Source organism: Cherax quadricarinatus, chromosome 78 (genome assembly GCF_038502225.1).
Source record: "Cherax quadricarinatus isolate ZL_2023a chromosome 78, ASM3850222v1, whole genome shotgun sequence".
NCBI lineage: Eukaryota > Metazoa > Arthropoda > Malacostraca > Decapoda > Parastacidae > Cherax > Cherax quadricarinatus.
Window position 1 is genome coordinate 6,582,056 of NC_091369.1, and position 17,431 is coordinate 6,599,486.

Below are 17,431 nucleotides of genomic sequence, written 5' to 3' on the forward strand. Positions count from 1 at the left end.
TTTTGCTCTATTGTATGGTTAGAATTTGTTGTATACCCTGATACAGTTTTTAATTTCCTAAAGTTTTTCATATCTGAGTAGTTGAAATTTCTCTTCATTGAACTTCATATTGTTTTGAGTGACCCATTTGAAGATTTGGTTGATGTCCGCTTGGAGTCTTGCGGTGTCTTTGATGAAGGACACCGTCATGGCAATTCTGGTGTCATATGCAAAGGAAAAAGGAAGACACGGAGCTATGACTTACATCTCTATGTCAGATATGAGGATGAGGAATAGGATGGGAGCGAGTACTGTGCCTTGTGGAACAGAACTTTTCACCGTAGCTGCCTCGGACTTTACTCTGTTTACTATTAGGAAGTTACAGATCCATCTACCAACTTTTCCTGTTATTCCTTTATCACGAATTTTGTGCGCTATTACACCGTGGTCACACTTGTCGATGGCTTTTGCAAAGTCTGTGTATACGACATCTGCGTTTTGTTTATCCTCTATAGCATCCAGGACATTGTCATAGTGGTCCAGTAGCTGGGACAGGCAGAAGCGGCCTGCTCTAACCCAGTGTTTCCGTGGGTTGTGAAATTGATGGGTACCTACGTGGTTTCTGATCTTGCTTGTTAGGACCCTTTCAAAGATTTTTATGAAGTGGGATGTTAGTGCTATCAGTCTGTAGTTCTTTGCAATTGTTTTACTGCCACCTTTGTAGAGTGGGGCTATGTCTGTTGCTTTTAGTGAGTGTGGGATGACCCCTGGATCAATGCTCTCTCCACAGAATGCTGAAGGCATGTGACAGGGGCTTCTTGCAGTTCTAGATGAACACGGAGTTCCACGAGTCTGGGCCTGGGGCAGAGTGCATGGGCATGTCATTTATTGCCATTTCAAAGTCTTGTGGTGTTAGGATAATGTAAGAGATTTTTGAGATGACCAAATTTTGGGTCTCGTTCATAAAGAATTCATTTAGATTGTCAAGCCTTAATCTGGGCAGCGGCTCACTGAACATTGAGTAGCATTGGGACTTTAGTATCTCACTCATTTCTTTGCTGTCATCTGTGTATGTCCCATCTCGCCTAAGCAGGGCCCAATACTTGTTGTTTTTACCTTAGATTTGGCATAAGAGAAGATTTTTTTCAGTTTCCTTTATGGCTTGTAGTTTTTTCCTGATATTCGTGTCTCCTGAAAGATTCCTTCAGCTTAAGTTCGATATTTGCTATTTGACTGACCTGTGCCTCCCTACGTATTTTAGATATGTTGGTCCCTCTCAGTAGCTCTGTGATTCTCTGCCTTCGTCTGTATAGGGAGTTTCTCTCTCTCTAGCTTGCATCTTCTCTTTTTCTTAATGGAATGTGTCTTGTGCAGACCCCAAGAACCACAGTTATTTTTTTCTAGGCAAAGGTTCGGATCTGTGTTGTTTAGGATATCTTCCCATCTTGTTTCATTTAGGGCATGGCTGACATGTTCCCATTGTATGTTTTTGTTATTGAAGTTGAATTTTGTGAAGACACCCTCATGACTGATCACATTTTGCTGGTCAGAAGCCATGTGCATACATGTCTGTACCGCTATTATGTTGTGATCTGTGTGTATTGTCTTTGATGCGGTTATATTACGTATCAGATCGTTGTTGTTGGTGAAGATGAGGTCCAGCATAATTTCTAGTCTTGTAGGCTCTAATATTTGCAGGTTCTGCAAGGTAGGTGGGAGTGGCCGGAGTTGAGTTGTCATGCAAGCGGTGTCGGTCAGTCTGTGCTTGCCTTTCCTCGGGTGGGCAGGGTGTAACCCGGGACGTTTGAGCAAAACTTTCACTTAATGCACTGACATCAAAACAAACAAGTGACGAAGGTAAGTGTTATACATTACAGTACGGGGATTACGAAAGCGTCATGTTGCAACAGCAATTAGGAAATTTCTAGGTTATAACAATATTTCCTGCCCTCCAACTTGCAGGGTTAAGGAAGATATCAGCGTTGTTAGTTTGTAACATTATTCTCTGTCCTAAGGTGGTGAATGTGTTCCGGAGCATTGACTTTAGAAAGTAATCGAAGGTGAGGATTGTGCAAGATTACTTTCTTGGGAGCATAGGTGGACATAGTGATATCAAAAGTGCAGAGGTGTATCAGAATTAATAAATGGGCTTCCACCTTAACAAACTGAACTATTACTTGTTGCTATCAAGCTTGTGGAAACTACTGCACTCAGTTTAGTTGTAACTAACTCTCCTCATTGCTTGCTCTAAATAGCCTGAGACATGATGTAGCATGCTTGTGTATGAACTTAGGCACAAATACACAGATTATTAAGAAAGGGATTACAGTTAAGCTTTAGTGGTTTCCCTCTTGCCTAGGCCTCCAGAAGCATGAAAAAGTTGAATTAACTAGATATTCATTAAATAAAGATAATAAAATCCAGTTTAGCATTAGTGAAAGTAAACAGTTTTGTAATACCCAAAGTAGGTATCCAGGCCTCGAATACCTATTGTACAATAGTAAAGAAATGAGTTTACCTGATTATGTTAACATAATCAGTGCACAGATAGCCAGACCACTGGTGCCCGATGTAGGTACATGAACCTTGCTCTGATTACAGTATACTAGCGCAGAAAATCTGAAGCCGATCGAATAAAATTTGCTCAAGCTATAACGATAGCCTTGCAAGAAGGGAGCGAAAATGCCAACTGCAAGAGTACCCCTTCCAAGACCGTTATTAACTAATATTTCGGTCGCTGCGTGAAGATGAGAATGTCCCTATAGTCAACAAGCCCATCCTCCTTCCCTCTACCTCAATGCACGGAAAGGAATAATTTGGAGTGCAACATAAGTTTCCATAGGAGATAATTGTCAGCATTAAAGATTTGGAGTCAGACGAGGCTAGAAAAGGGCTCCTGATCCAAAGAACTGGATAGATCCTCCACGGGATCAAACGCGATTGCTTCCCATACATAATGCGCTGAATGACACCCACAGGTATAGTGCTTCCTCATGACTAATAATAATGATTACTCAATCGCTGTGTTGTATGTCATCTTGCAAGCTGAACACACTATGTCCGTCTGCTCTAGCGAATTTTAAACTGGTTTAAGTATTTAGGAAAGGGGAAATCTGTGTATTTGCTATTTTGTTGATGCATAGTGTCTTTAGGTTGTATAGGAAAGCCTAGCTATGTGACGGAGTATCGAGCCTCCACTATTCCTTCCATTAAATGGACCCGCATTAGTTTACGGCTTCTTGTAAATATAACTATTTAATTTAATGAAGATTAAGACCTCTACTGGACCATTATCATTAAGGTCACAATCCATATTACTGTATTACGAATAATTAAAATGGAGATTCAAATGAATTGTACAGACAGGCACTTCTATTTACACTATCATTGTTAACCACGACCCCTCAGGGAACGTACCCTGATGCTGGTGAGGGGCTCTTGATACAAAGAATTTGACCTATCCTCCCTGTCCTTGAATAAATCCTTATTGCCCTGGACTCCGAGTTTAATTGCGCTTCCCAGTGAATATAATAATATTACGCAAGAAGACGGACAAAATGACTTGCAAGAGACATTAGAATTGAGTGTGTGGCACTGACTTTCGTTATCCAGTCCCTTCAAATTTTATTTCTTCACATTTCCCAGGCAATGGAAGATCCCTGCATCCGTATCTAGGGGAGCGGGAACAATCAGATTCGATCCAAAGGGAGGGGTAGCTCCAATTCTTTGGCTCAAGAACATTTCACCTACATCAAAGCCCCCCTCCCCTGTTTATTAAGAAAGCATGATTCAAAATATGTTGAAGTACAAATACGGAACTGCTGGAGGGTTAGTGTACGAGCCTCAAGCACTACCCTGTCCAGCAACTCTGCTGTACCGTTGCGAGCTGCCTCGGCACAAACCAGTTACTGCATTGCGGTACTAGGGGCTGATGAACTACGGATAACCCTGGCTAGTTTGGTAAGGTTTGTCGTGAAGCAGAATTAGTGTTTTCTGACCCGGGTCTTTGTCACATGATGACCCACAGCTGGAGCTTCTGGTCATCCGACCGAGGACTTCCGCTGACTTACCGATCCACCCCTTTAAAAATTATGGTCATAGTTATAACCATTTTATTACGGATAACCCATCAATAATCTTGTAGACAAATGTTATAAGGAGCAATGCGAGGCTCTAACACGCGTCTTATGTTTAGAAACCTAGTAATGTAACAAAGCAATGGAGACGTTGTAAGTGTTGCTATGGATTTTTATATCCAGATAGTGGTAGACACTTAGGCAGCCAACATTATGTTCACCATTTTATCTCCTGTCATTACCCGAAAAACTATTATTGTTAAAGTATGGGGAAGCGCTAAACTCACTCGCCATGGGTTCAAACCTACCCGTTCCCTGGTTGGTTTGTAATCGTGTTATTACGATTTCGTAAGTTACTGAGAGTCCACAAGTCTCTAGATCATACTACTGAGCAAACAGTTCTACCGTAGTTGCCTTGGCAGGTCGCCACACCCAGCTGTGGTGACCAGAACTGACCCCGGGTCAGAACTGATATCTTTGGCTTTATAGGTAAACTGGTGATTTTTGTATAGTGAAACAAGGAAGAATAACTGCCGAATTTTAGGAAACCTTAGCCCTGTTAGGAATGTGCCTTAAGTTGTAGGGTGTTAACTTATTCAAGGAATCCTAGCTACCTCCCTAGCCTTCCTCGGAACAAACTATTACCTCGTACTCCTCCTATCCACAAATGCTGTATGACCTTTACGGGTTTAACGCTTCGCCGTAAATATAAATACGAAGTTGTAGTTGTCGCCCTATCTAAAAAAAGAAAAAACTGGCAGTCTTAAGCCAAAGGCGAGTTAAAGAAATTACTCTATGGTTTACATTTTTTAAACTGCTCTTGGTGTGCGGAAATACTCTGAAAAATATCAGGAAAAAAAAAAATCACTTTCTCAGGCAGCGACACCAGTATGGCCAGCTACAGCAAGAACAGGGAAATGTTTGTCAAGTGGCCGCAACACTTCACCTTTAGATGGTCTCTGACTATCATCATCAGTACCATCGTAGCTACGGGAATCTTTGTCTACCACACTCCCCATCAGAGGATCGCAGGAACCCCGGTAGAGGCGCCGCAGAGATTCAAACACCATCGGGTAAGTCACTTCTTGGAAATATTTAGTATTCATGCAGGATTTTCATGGGTAATGTATGCTGATCACATAATACACGGTTAGTATTATTAGCTTTTACTGTACAAATGGTATGCAACAAAATCACTAAATTGAACCTAGTTATTAGTGTACTGTGTGTGATTTTTACATCTTATGGAACTGTGAATTCCTTAATTCTAAATACTTTTAACCCTTCAATTGGTGTACCGAGATGCTAGTGAAGTGTTCTTGGTTCAAGGAATTTAAATTACTCTTATTTTTTGTCCCCTTTGATCCAATCTGATTACCTGCCATTCCCTAGCCTTGTACAACTGCTACGGATTTAGCATTTTCTTAGGAGTATAATAACTACTTGGAATTTATTACTTTTTCCTTTAAATGTGTGATAGTAATTATCTTGAACCGTGGGCATTGTACTTCCCATTTCCAGGACTCAAGTCTGGCTATAAAAAAATAACCGGTTTCCCTCAATCCCTTCCCTAAATATTACCCTGCTCACACTAACAGCTCGTCAGGTCCCAAATACCATTCGTCTCCATTCACTCCTATATATATATATATATTAACAGTACCCTAGACAACTTCCCACACCAATCTACGAAGCTGCTTCAACAACAACCACCAGAGAAACTCCCACCACCACGCCTGCTACTACAACTACCGCTTCTACTACACCTGTTGCTATCGCCAACACAATCACGTCAACCCTAAAGGAGGAAAAGAAGAATATACGTCTTCCTAGAGCACTGAAGCCCCTTCACTACCTGGTCAAACTTCAGCCCTTCATCAATGGCAACTTCAGTATCTTGGGCTACGTGGAGGTGGAGATGGAGGTGCTGGAGCCCACTCTCAACATCACCCTCCACATCGTTGATATCATTACCAAGAATGAAACAATACGAGTGAGACATTGTCTTAGGATTTAGAATAACTTATAATTTAATCGATGAAATAAAAGTTAACAGTTAAAGTTCATTTCAAAAGTTGTAAAATATATGTAGCACCATTATATCACTTATTTCATTTCAAGAACGAATAAACCTATAAACATTTCTTTGGTTAGTTAATTGACAAGGACAACCAGGAGGGCGCTGCAGACTTAGTGATCAAGAAGCATGAATATGACAATGAGAGAGAGTTCTACGTGGCCCACCTGGAGGAGGCGCTGCAGCAGGGCCACAAGTACATCCTCTCTATGGAGTTCACTGGGTTCCTCAACGATAATCTCAGAGGTTTCTACAGGTCCACCTACAGAGACGCAGCTGGTAATTTAAAGTGAGTGTTTTAGTGTGATATTGTTCCTAAGTAATGTAGCAATTCAGAAATAGTTCCTATAATTATCTCCTAAGAGAAATTTGTGAAACTAAAGCGATAGATGTAGGCTTTAAAGCCAACAGTCATTACATAACTACATAGCTGTAACTGTTTTATTAATGTAGTTTTTTTTGTCCCAACTGTAAAATTGTATAATTTTTTTTAAATATTGCAATTTTAAGTTTGTTAAAATTTAAAAAAAAATCCAGATGAAAAAATATTCCAAGATAAAGCATTGTGAAGAATCATGTTATATTTGTCAACAGGTTTTTGGCAGTGACACAGTTCCAAGCCACAGACGCGCGTCGAGCCTTCCCATGCTTTGATGAGCCAGGACTGAAGGCCACCTTTGAGGTGTACTTGGCCAGGGAGGCGAATATGACCTCCATCTCCAACATGCCTATAAACAACACTTTTCCTGTGTACGTCAACCCTTTCAGTGGTTCAGTAGAAACGGTAATGCCAGTCGTCAGTCCCGATAAAAGCTAGTGTATTTTGGAAGGCGAAGTAGATTTTATCACTTATTATTTTTGTGTTGCAGGGAGGGTCAGGAGGGGTGGTTGTGGGACCAGTTCCAGGTCTCCGTCCCCATGTCCACTTACCTTGTCGCCTTCGTTGTGTCGGACTTCGCGCACCTTAATGCCACTGACATTGACCACATCCAATTCAGAGGTCATTAATGCATTATCAGCGTGTTTATATTTCTGTTTTGTATGGAAAATATTTTTTTAAAGATTGTTTATTGAATGCAGACTGGTCATGTGGGTAAGTTTTGTGAACAACCTACCATAACCCGCTGTCTGAGGGAGTTCTAGTACCCCTCCTTTCTCTTTGATAATCATAGAAACTCATTACTATTACCACTACTGCTCTCATTAATACTACTACCACCACCATCGTTCTGTACTCCGGTGTTTTCTGCTTTTTTCTCTCTCATTTGTGACTTAACAGTGGTCCAAGACGAACCGAACCATCTTCATAAATCTCCTCTCCTAAGAGTAGGCTATTTTTGAATTGTGAACCACAAAACAGTTTAACTCATCGCATCACGTAACATTTCGTAGCCCCTAGAACTCCACGGGGTAAAACCACTCTAGTCTATGCTAAGCAACGTTGGTATTAGAGGAAAAGAATCTGCAGATAAAGTTGCCAAAGTATCCATTAAGGATGAGCAAGTACTCGTCTCACTCATCAGCCTGCGACAAACTAAACAAATGACCCAAAAACTTCACAAAAAGACTTTCAATTAAAGGTAAAGATCAAAATTGTGTGAAACTATATCCCAGCACTAACCCTTGCCTGCTAACTAGGGCCTCACCGGTCATTAGCCCAGTTATTCATTAGCTGCACCTTGGCTACTCTCATGACTCGCGAAATCGTAATGACAGGATTGAAAACAAACCATACCACGGGCGGGGGTAGAACCCGCAATCAGAGTCATAAAACTCCAGTCCGACACTCTAGCAACTGGGCCAACTGGCTACGATAAGATTCGTCCAACTAGGTATATTTATGCACCATAGGAAGGTTAGCATAGGCACCACTGAGCTAGAGCTAGTCACGGCCACGCTTGTGGGAGATCCGTTTATAAAAACTTGCATTTGTGGTCACAGTGGTGACTATGCTAATCTTCCTATGGTGTATAAATATACCTAGCTGGACGAATCTTATTGTAGCCAGCTGGCCCAGTGGCTAGCGCATCGGACTGGAGTTTCATTACTCTCTGATTGCGGGTTCTAACCCCGCCCGTGGTATGGTTTGGCTACTCTACCAAGAGACTCATTGAAATTACGACAAGAGAGGTCATCACTCAATTCTGCACCTACTAAATTGCCACACCAAGCAGCTTATCACTCCTACTTGCTCCATAAACCAGCTAAAACTGCCACCTCTTTTGAATTCCTGTTGGTAAATAATCTGAAAGATGTTGGTGCCCATCCTAATGCCATATCCACTCTATTATAATATAACTACAGAAAACAGAGGTTAGTGAATAGTTTGATCCGAGATACGTACTCCTGTCTCAGCAGCCGCTTGCCATGAGGGAAAATAGTGAGGTGAACTATCGAAGATATAAATTAGTGAGTGAGGTGAACCACCAAGGATATAAATTAGTGAGCGAGGTGACCTACCAAGGATATAAATTAGTGAGCGAGGTGAACTACCAAGGATATGAATTAGTGACCTTATCATAGACTCAACAGCAACATTTTTCTATTCACACCAGCCCCTCAAGGGAGGTTCCTCGATGCTGGTGAGGGGCTCCTGATCTTGGGAATTGGATCTGTTTTCCAGTTCCCTGAGTTGAGCCTGAATGTCTTCCACAACCTTCCCCCCATAGGTGCTATATAATCCCTAAGGGTTTAGCTCTCCCCATAATAATAATATCCACACCTGTCATGTAGGGGGGTATTGATTAGGGAAATACGGAGGTAAGCGGAGGGAGTCAGTAGGCAGGGGACAGGCAGGTTAAGTGGTAGGAGAGATGATTAGCGGAGGTTGGTAGATAATGTGAGGTCACTGGTGACTACAACTTCACCTCTCATTAATCTACCCACCACTCCACACTACTCACCCTTTCACTACTTTAACTAAACATAAATAAATGGAAATAAGAATAACGGGGACAGTGAATATTACTATTCTACTCAAACACAGTTTATTATTAAGTCCTTGTACAATAATATATTTAGGAACAGGAGTACATCATTGGGGTTTAGATAAATGGGGTGGTACACATAAGCAGTGAGACAGGGAACACAATCAACTTGACGAAAATGAATATAACTTACAATATAGTACAGAGGACAGTTCACTACAGGAACTAAGCCACAGGTCCCAAGACCTACACAGCACGAGTACTGCTCCAAGCCAGTACTCTGCCCAATGTCTCCAACAGTCTCTCTTCCCGAGACTCTCTAGCTCAGCTCTGCTCACAGGCCAGAGCTCCGCTCGAATCTCCAACAGTCTCTCCTCCCGAGACTCTCCAGCTCAGCTCTGCTCCCAGGCCAGAGCTCTAAGAACATAAGAACATAAGAACGAAGGAACACTGCAGAAGGCCTACTGGCCCATGCGAGGCAGGTCCAAGTCTCCTACCGGCTTAAGCCAATGCACCCAACCTAGTCAGGTCAGGTCACATTGACTTAAGGGAGGAACACGGCAACCGACCTGTTAGCACAAGCTATCAGGTCTAACTCACACCCACCCACATCTACTCATGTATTTATCCAACCTATTTTTAAAGCTACACAACGTTCTGGCCTCTATAACGGTACTTGGGAGTTTGTTCCACTCATCCACAACTCTATTACCAAACCAGTACTTTCCTATATCCTTCCTGAATCTGAATTTTTCCAACTTAAAACCATTGCTGCGAGTCCTGTCTAGGCTAGATATTTTCAGCACACTATTTACATCCCCTTTATTTATTCCTGTCTTCCACTTATACACCTCAATCATATCCCCCCTAATTCTACGTCTTTCTAGAGAGTGCAGATTCAGGGCCCTTAGTCTATCCTCATAGGGAAGGTTTCTGATACATGGGATCATCTTTGTCATCCTCCTTTGTACATTTTCCAGAGAATTTATATCCATTCTGTAATACGGTGACCAAAACTGTGCAGCATAATCTAAATGAGGCCTAACCAAGGATGTATAGAGTTGAAGAACAACCTGAGGACTCCTATTATTTATGCTTCTTGATATGAAGCCAAGGATTCTATTAGCTTTATTGCGAACACTTATGCACTGTTGTCTTGGTTTCAGATTACTGCTAACCAGAACTCCTAAATCTTTTTCGTAATCCGTAATATTAAGATCTACATTATTTAGTTTATATGTGGCATGGTTATTGTCCTGTCCAACATTTAGAACTTTGCATTTGTCTATATTAAACTGCATCTGCCACTTCTCCGACCACTGCATCAGTCTATTCAAATCTTCCTGGAGTGCTCGAATGTCCTCGTCAGAATGAATTCGACGGCCTATTTTGGTGTCATCGGCAAACTTGCCGATGTCGCTCTTTATGCCCTCATCTATGTCGTTTATGTAGATTGTGAACAGCAGGGGGCCCAACACTGACCCCTGTGGAACACCGCTCGTGACGCTTCCCCACTCTGATTTCTCCCCATTTATGCAAACTCTCTGCTGCCTATTTGTCAACCATGACTCTATCCAGGAAAAAATTTCTCCTCCTATTCCATGTGCTTTAATTTTCCTCAATAGTCTCTGATGTGGGACCCTGTCAAAAGCCTTACTGAAGCCCAAATTTCCTCTGCTCAGCTGTTCCTTGAGCTTATATTGTCCCGAGAGCACCCCCCACAACCACGTGTACGACCTGACGCCTAGGTCTGACGCCGTCAAGAACAAAAGACCTCAGACGTGGGCGTGGCTGACAGACGTTTGCCAAGGCAAGGTGTGACCATATAATTGGTTAAATTAGGTCTCCCAAGAGGCCTCACAAACCCAGCTGAACTTCATCACACACCATCTCTTTTTGAACTCGAGTCATAGTTAACGATTTACTATACTGACACCAGTGAAATGTTAATCTTGGTAGATACTTCTACTGTAATCAGCAAGCGATTTATTCTGATAGCTGTGCCTACCATATTTCACATTAATAACGAAGAACTTGTAAGATCAGGAAGTCAAAGACTAAAAAAGGAGTTAGAAACCTAATACAAAGAAAAGCACAGAATAACAAGCTAAAGACAGAGCCGTTGAACGACTATCATGAGGGACTAACCTCTGCAGATAGCGAACCAATAACCTGTGGAAGAACACTTACATGGCAGATGACAACCACTCGCGCTCTCACTAGGAGACATCATAGACCACTTGTTATACACAGTTATACATTGAACTATTACTTTAATGCATATTTTAGATGTTATTCTAGCTAGTGTACTAGTAAGTCACATACTGAATGATCCACATGCAGTAGAAAAACATAATTCAAGAGTACGTGTACTGAGGAGTGTACTAGTACATACACACTCGGTTCTCTCGAGGATAAAATTTTCCTCATTTTCTGTTTGATGGTGACCCGCTGTTAGATTAGAGACAACTGTTTGTATAATGCATGCGAGTTGGTGTTCACAGTATGGGCTCGGGAGGAGGCCCTGACACAAGCACAGTATGCACTGAGAGTCGGTCCTGCCCTTCTTACTCACTTCGAGGATTACTTCAATCAACCTTACCCGCTTCCCAAGCAGGACATGATCGCTATTCCTGACTTCTCTGCGGGAGCCATGGAGAACTGGGGCCTCATAACCTACAGGTAAACACTCGCTGTGCTCTATTTATGGGGCGCATGAGAAAGTTGGGAATAGATTTAATAATAGTATTAGTAATCCAAGAAAGTGTGCACTAATTGCCTTTACATCTTCTGGCAAACGTTATTAACTAGTCAACTGGGATTAATTTGACACTTAAAGACTAGCTGGAACCTTGTTCCACGGATTAGCCACTTATGTTTTTCTGACTTTAATCTAACAGGAATGTGGACACTTTGGAATAATTATCTTATCGTAATTTGTAATTATGTAGGAAGGTTAAATTATATAATTTTCACATTACTGAGAAACTTGTATGCCTCCACTTCGTCTCTTGAAGGTGATGAACATGGTACTACAACTTTCTGCACTTAAACTATTGTTTCAGTATAGCAACTGCGAAGATGAGAGTTCCAAAACGGGTGTTTAAAATATCAAAGAATTATCACTATTTTAAATGTCATAACGTTATTTTTCTTAACTGCTACCTTCAATATTGTTAATAGTTGGGCTGCTGCCTTTCTTCAACATTGATAATAGCAGGACTCCTGCCTGCCTTCAACACTGCATATGGTAGGTATGCCAGTTTTCACACTGTTACAATGACTAAACTATAAATCAGTGCGAACATCACCATGGAAAAACATTACTCTTCCAACCCCGTCCTTCAAGGAGGGGGGCCCCTTGATGCCAGTGAAAGACTCGATCCAGGGAATTTAGCTACCCTTTCTTGACCCTGACCTGATTACCTCTAGTTTCCAGAGCATTGTAACTCTACGGGTCTAGCACATATTGATATTCCACTAACCCAGTCAATTATATAAGGTGTTGCCGCAAGAGAGCTTCAAAATGGACATGTATCTGAGATAACACGTACACCTAACTTGTTCCATTGGCTAATTTTGAAGTGATTGTTATTTCAGGGAGACAGCATTATTGTACGACCCTGATGAATCAGCTCGATCTAGCCAGTACGGAGTGGCCCTAACAGTGGCCCACGAGTTGGCCCATCAGTGGTTCGGCAACATTGTCACGCCTAAGTGGTGGACCGACTTGTGGCTTAATGAAGGCTTTGCTACTTTCGTCCAGTACATTGGCTTGGACCATGTAAGTACAACTTTATTGCCCGGGCCTCACGGCTCAGTGATTCGTTGTTTTAATCTTTTTTCCATCAAAAAAAAAATAAAGATCTCACTCATGCCAAACTAAGAGTCATAAAAAATGTAAAAAATCTTTACGAGAAAAAATTAGGAGCAAGGATTCTTGATTAAGTACCAGACAAAGAATGAGAGTAAAGATATTATCCACACCCAGAATCTCAGTTATTATTAGGTTGAGAGCTGTCATCTACACTAGGGTCATTAAGGCTACATGCCACCTTTACATCACCAGTCAAGGATATTTTAATCCTTACTATAGATAATAAACTCATCACAGGAAGCAAACATTGAGAAAGACACATCTTTCAGTACATATACTGTCACCCAGTTCAACAAGTATGACGCTGTTAAGTTGTTGGAGTGTGAGCAGGGTAATATTTTGTGAAGGGATTCAGGGAAACCGGTTAGCCGGACTTGAGTCTTGGAGGTGGGGTTTGGGATATTGGCTGTTTGTAGTGGCTTCTAAACTATCATGTCTGGGCACCTCTGCAAAGACAGTGATATTGTGTAAATGGTGGGAGACGGCCGTCGTGTTAAAAAAAAAGTTTCTCAAGACTTGGGCACTCAACCAACAATTGTAGCAGAGACTATATAGTTATCTAGTTTACACACATACATCTAGTTCAGTGCGCATCAAGCATCTTTAGTGTCGAAATGAAAACGTTCGAAGTGGTTAGGAAGACTCAGGAAAAACTTCCCGTTTGTCCGGAACAGAGCAACTTAAAAAAGGCCTGGTAGTTCACGGATTAAGTCATCATAAACAAAGTGGTAAAGACGCAATTCAGAGAGAGCTACAAGGAACACAGGTGTTTCAACAAGTGCATCCAGACGACCACAGCCTTAATGGAGGAATACAGAAGAATAAGTTTTACGAAGTAATAAATTAAGAGTACCATTGAACTTCATTACCTTGACGCAAAGGACAGACGGATTATGCTTACAGAACAAACACCTAATTTCACTTAAGTGGAATGGCAATGGCAAGGACTGCAGAACTCGGAAATCATGTCTCCCCAGAAACGTAGAACAGATGTCCTCTAAAAAATGAAATAAAACATCAGACCTTCGCTGCTAGCTACTCTGCGAGGAGTTACCACATTGGGGTTTTGCATGTAATGTCACGGGCTACTTGATATACCATTATTATTATAAAAGCAAGTGCTAAACCCGCATGGGTCATACATTAATACTGATGTAAGCATAATGTTTATTTTACTGTAGCCATGACGTAACGGCTACAGCAAAATACTTGCAGCTGATGCTGATTTCTTACCCAGCCATAAAGTACCTCTATGCATTAAGAATTTTGTGTTGAGAAATATTGTTTACTCCGTAATGAGATCAATCACATGTTTATGACAGGCTTCCCAATACAAGTGTCAACCAACCCACTTAACATGACTGCAAAACCTCAGTACCTCCTCAAGGAGCCTAAACGGGTTGGAGACCTTCAATTTTTCGAGTGACTACGCTTGTGTTGGTGTTACCTGGAGAAAGTTCCGGGGGTCAACGCCACCGCGGCCCGGTCTGTGACCAGGCCTCCTGGTGGATTAGAGCCTGATCAACGAGCCACAGCCCGGCTGGTCAGGTACTTACTTTAGGTGCTTGTCCAGTGCCAGCTTGAAGACTGCCAGGGGTCTATTGGTAATCCCCCTTATGTATGCTGGGAGGCAGTTGAACAGTCTCGGGCCCCTGACACTTATTGTATTGTCTCTTAACGTGCTAGTGACACCCCTGCTTTTCATTGGGGGGATGTTGCATCGTCTGCCAAGTCTTTTGCTTTCGTTGTGAGTGATTTTCGTGTGCAAGTTCGGTACTAGTCCCTCTAGGATTTTCCAAGTGTATATAATCATGTATCTCTCCCGCCTGCGTTCCAGGGAATACAGGTTTAGGAACCTCAAGCGCTCCCAGTAACTGAGGTGTTTTATCTCTGTTATGCGCACTGTGAAGGTTCTCTGTACTTTTTCTAGGTCAGCAATTTCACCTGCCTTGAAAGGTGCTGTTAGTGTGCGGCAATATTCCAGCCTAGATAGAACAAGTCACCTGAAGAGTATCATCATGGGCTTGGCATCCCAAGTTTTGAAGGTTCTCATTATCCATCCTGTCATTTTTCTAGCAGCTGCGATTGATACAATGTTATGGTTCTTGAAGGTGAGATCCTCTGACATGATCACTCCTAGGTCTTTGATGTTTGTTTTTCGCTCTATTTTGTGGCCCGAATTTGTTTTGTACTCCGATGAAGTTTTAATTTCCTCGTGTTTACCATATCTGAGTAATTGAAATTTCTCATCGTTGAACTTCATATTGTTTTCTGCAGCCTATTGCAGTGTCTGCAGTGGAAGACAGTCCTGCAGATTCGGGTGTCATCTGCAAAGGAAGACACGGTGCTGTGGCTGACATCCTTGTCTATGTCGGATATGAGGATGAGGAACAAGATGGGAGCGAGTACTGTGCCTTGTGGAACAGAGCTTTTCACCGTAGCTGCCTTGGACTTTACTCTGTTGACTACTACTCTTTGTGTTCTGTTTGTGAGGAAATTATAGATCCATTTACCAACTTTTCCTGTCATTCCTTGTGCGCTATTACGCTATGGTCACACTTGTCGAAGGCTTTTGCAAAGTCTGTATATATTACATCTGCATTATTTTTGTCTTCTAGTGCATCTAGGACCGTGTCGTAGTGATCCAATAGTTAAGACACAGGAGAGGTCTGTTCTAAACCCATGTTGCCCTGGGTTGTGTAATTGATGGGTTTCTAGATGGGTGGCGATCTTGCTTCTTAGGACCCTTTCAAAGATTTTTATGATATGGGATGTTAGTGCTGTCGGTCTGTAGTTCTTTGCTATTGCTTTACTTCCCCTTTTGTGGAGTGGGGCTATGTCTGTTGTTTTTTAGTAACTGTGGGACGACCCCCGTGTCCATGCTCCCTCTCCATAGGATGGTAAAAGCTCGTGATAGGGGCTTCTTGCAGTTCTTGATGAACACGGAGTTCCACGAGTCTGGCCCTGGGGCAGAGTGCATGGGCATGTCATTTATCGCCTGTTCGAAGTCATTTGGCGTCAGGATAACATCAGATAGGCTTGTGTTAACCAAATTATGTGGCTCTCTCATAAAAAATTCATTTTGATCTTCGACTCTCAGTCTGGTTAGCGGCTTCCTAAAAACTGAGCCATATTGGGACTTGAGTAGCTCACCCATCTTGTTTAAGTAGGGGCCCAATACTGGACGTTGTTCTCGACTTTGGCATAGGAAAAGAAATACTTTGGATTTCTTTCGAATTCATTTATGGCTTTTAGTTCTTCCCGCGATTCCTGACTCCTATAAGATTCCTTGAGCTTAAGTTCGATGTTTGCTATTTCTCTGACCAGTGACTCCCTACGCATTTCAGATATATTGGCCTCCTTTAGCCGCTATGTTATTCTTTTCCGTCTCCTGTAAAGGGAGCGCCTGTTTCTTTCTATTTTACATCTACTCCTCCTTTTTCTTAAAGGAATAAGCCTTGTTCATACATCGAGTGCCACCGAGTTAATCTGTTCTAGGCATAAGTTGGGGTCTGTGTTGCTTAGTCTATCTTCCCAGCTTATATCGGTTAGGACTTGGTTTACTTGGTCCCACTTTATGTTCTTGTTATTGAAGTTGAATTTGGTGAAGGCTCCCTCGTGACTAATCTTATTATGTCGGTCTGGGGCTCCGCGCATACATTTCTGAACCTCGATTATGTTGTGATCTGAGCATATTGTTTTTGATATGGTAACATTTCGTATCAGATCATCATTGTTAGTGAAGATGAGGTCTAGTGTATTCTCCAGTCTAGTAGGCTCTATTATTTGCTGGTTTAAACTGAATTTTGTGCAGAGATTTAAAAGCTCGTGTGTGTGTTAGCTCTCGTCAGAGCTGCCTCCTGGTGTTATCACTGCAACAACCTTATTTGCTATATTCCTCCATTTTAGGTGCCTTAAGATGAAATCCCCCAGGACCAAGATGTTGGGGGCAGGAGCTGGCAGATTTTCCAGACAGTGGTCAATTTTTAACAGCTGTTCCTGGAATTGCTGAGACGTTGCATCCGGAGGCTTGTAGACTACCACAATGACTAGATTTTGGTTTTCGATCTTTACTGCTAAAACTTCCGCTACATCATTTGAGGCATTAAGCAGTTCTGTGCAAACAAGTGACTCTGCGATATACAGGCCAACCCCCCCATTTTGCCTGTTCACTCTGTCGCATCTGTATAGGTTGTAACCTGGGATCCATACTTCATTGTCCAAGTGATCCTTTATGTGGGTCTCTGTGAAAGCTGCGAACATTGCATTTGTCTCTGCAAGCAGTCCACGGGGTTAAAAGATAAATAATCTAACACAAAGTGGGAGTTGTCACAGTTGCTCTTCGCTGATGACACTGTGCTTTTGGGAGATTCTGGGGAGAAGTTGCAGATGTTGGTGGATGAGTTTGGTAGGGTATGTAAAAGAAGAAAATTAAAAGTGAAGATAGGAAAGAGTAAGGTGATGAGGATAAAATATTAGGTAATGAAAGATTGGA

The 17,431-nt window shown here is 42.0% G+C and overlaps 1 protein-coding gene across 1 annotated transcript; it reads left to right on the plus strand.

Moving 5' to 3' along the window:
• The first annotated feature begins 1,035 nt into the window (after positions 1–1,035).
• On the plus strand, positions 1,036–13,281 carry LOC138855005 (aminopeptidase N-like). Its single transcript, XM_070101531.1, has 9 exons — positions 1,036–1,836; positions 4,932–5,128; positions 5,716–6,048; positions 6,210–6,421; positions 6,727–6,882; positions 7,002–7,132; positions 11,564–11,741; positions 12,660–12,843; positions 13,174–13,281. Exons 2-9 carry the CDS (start codon positions 4,946–4,948, stop codon positions 13,279–13,281), a joined length of 1,485 nt encoding a protein of 494 aa, XP_069957632.1. The 5' UTR covers positions 1,036–1,836; positions 4,932–4,945.
• Positions 13,282–17,431: the final 4,150 nt, after the last annotated feature.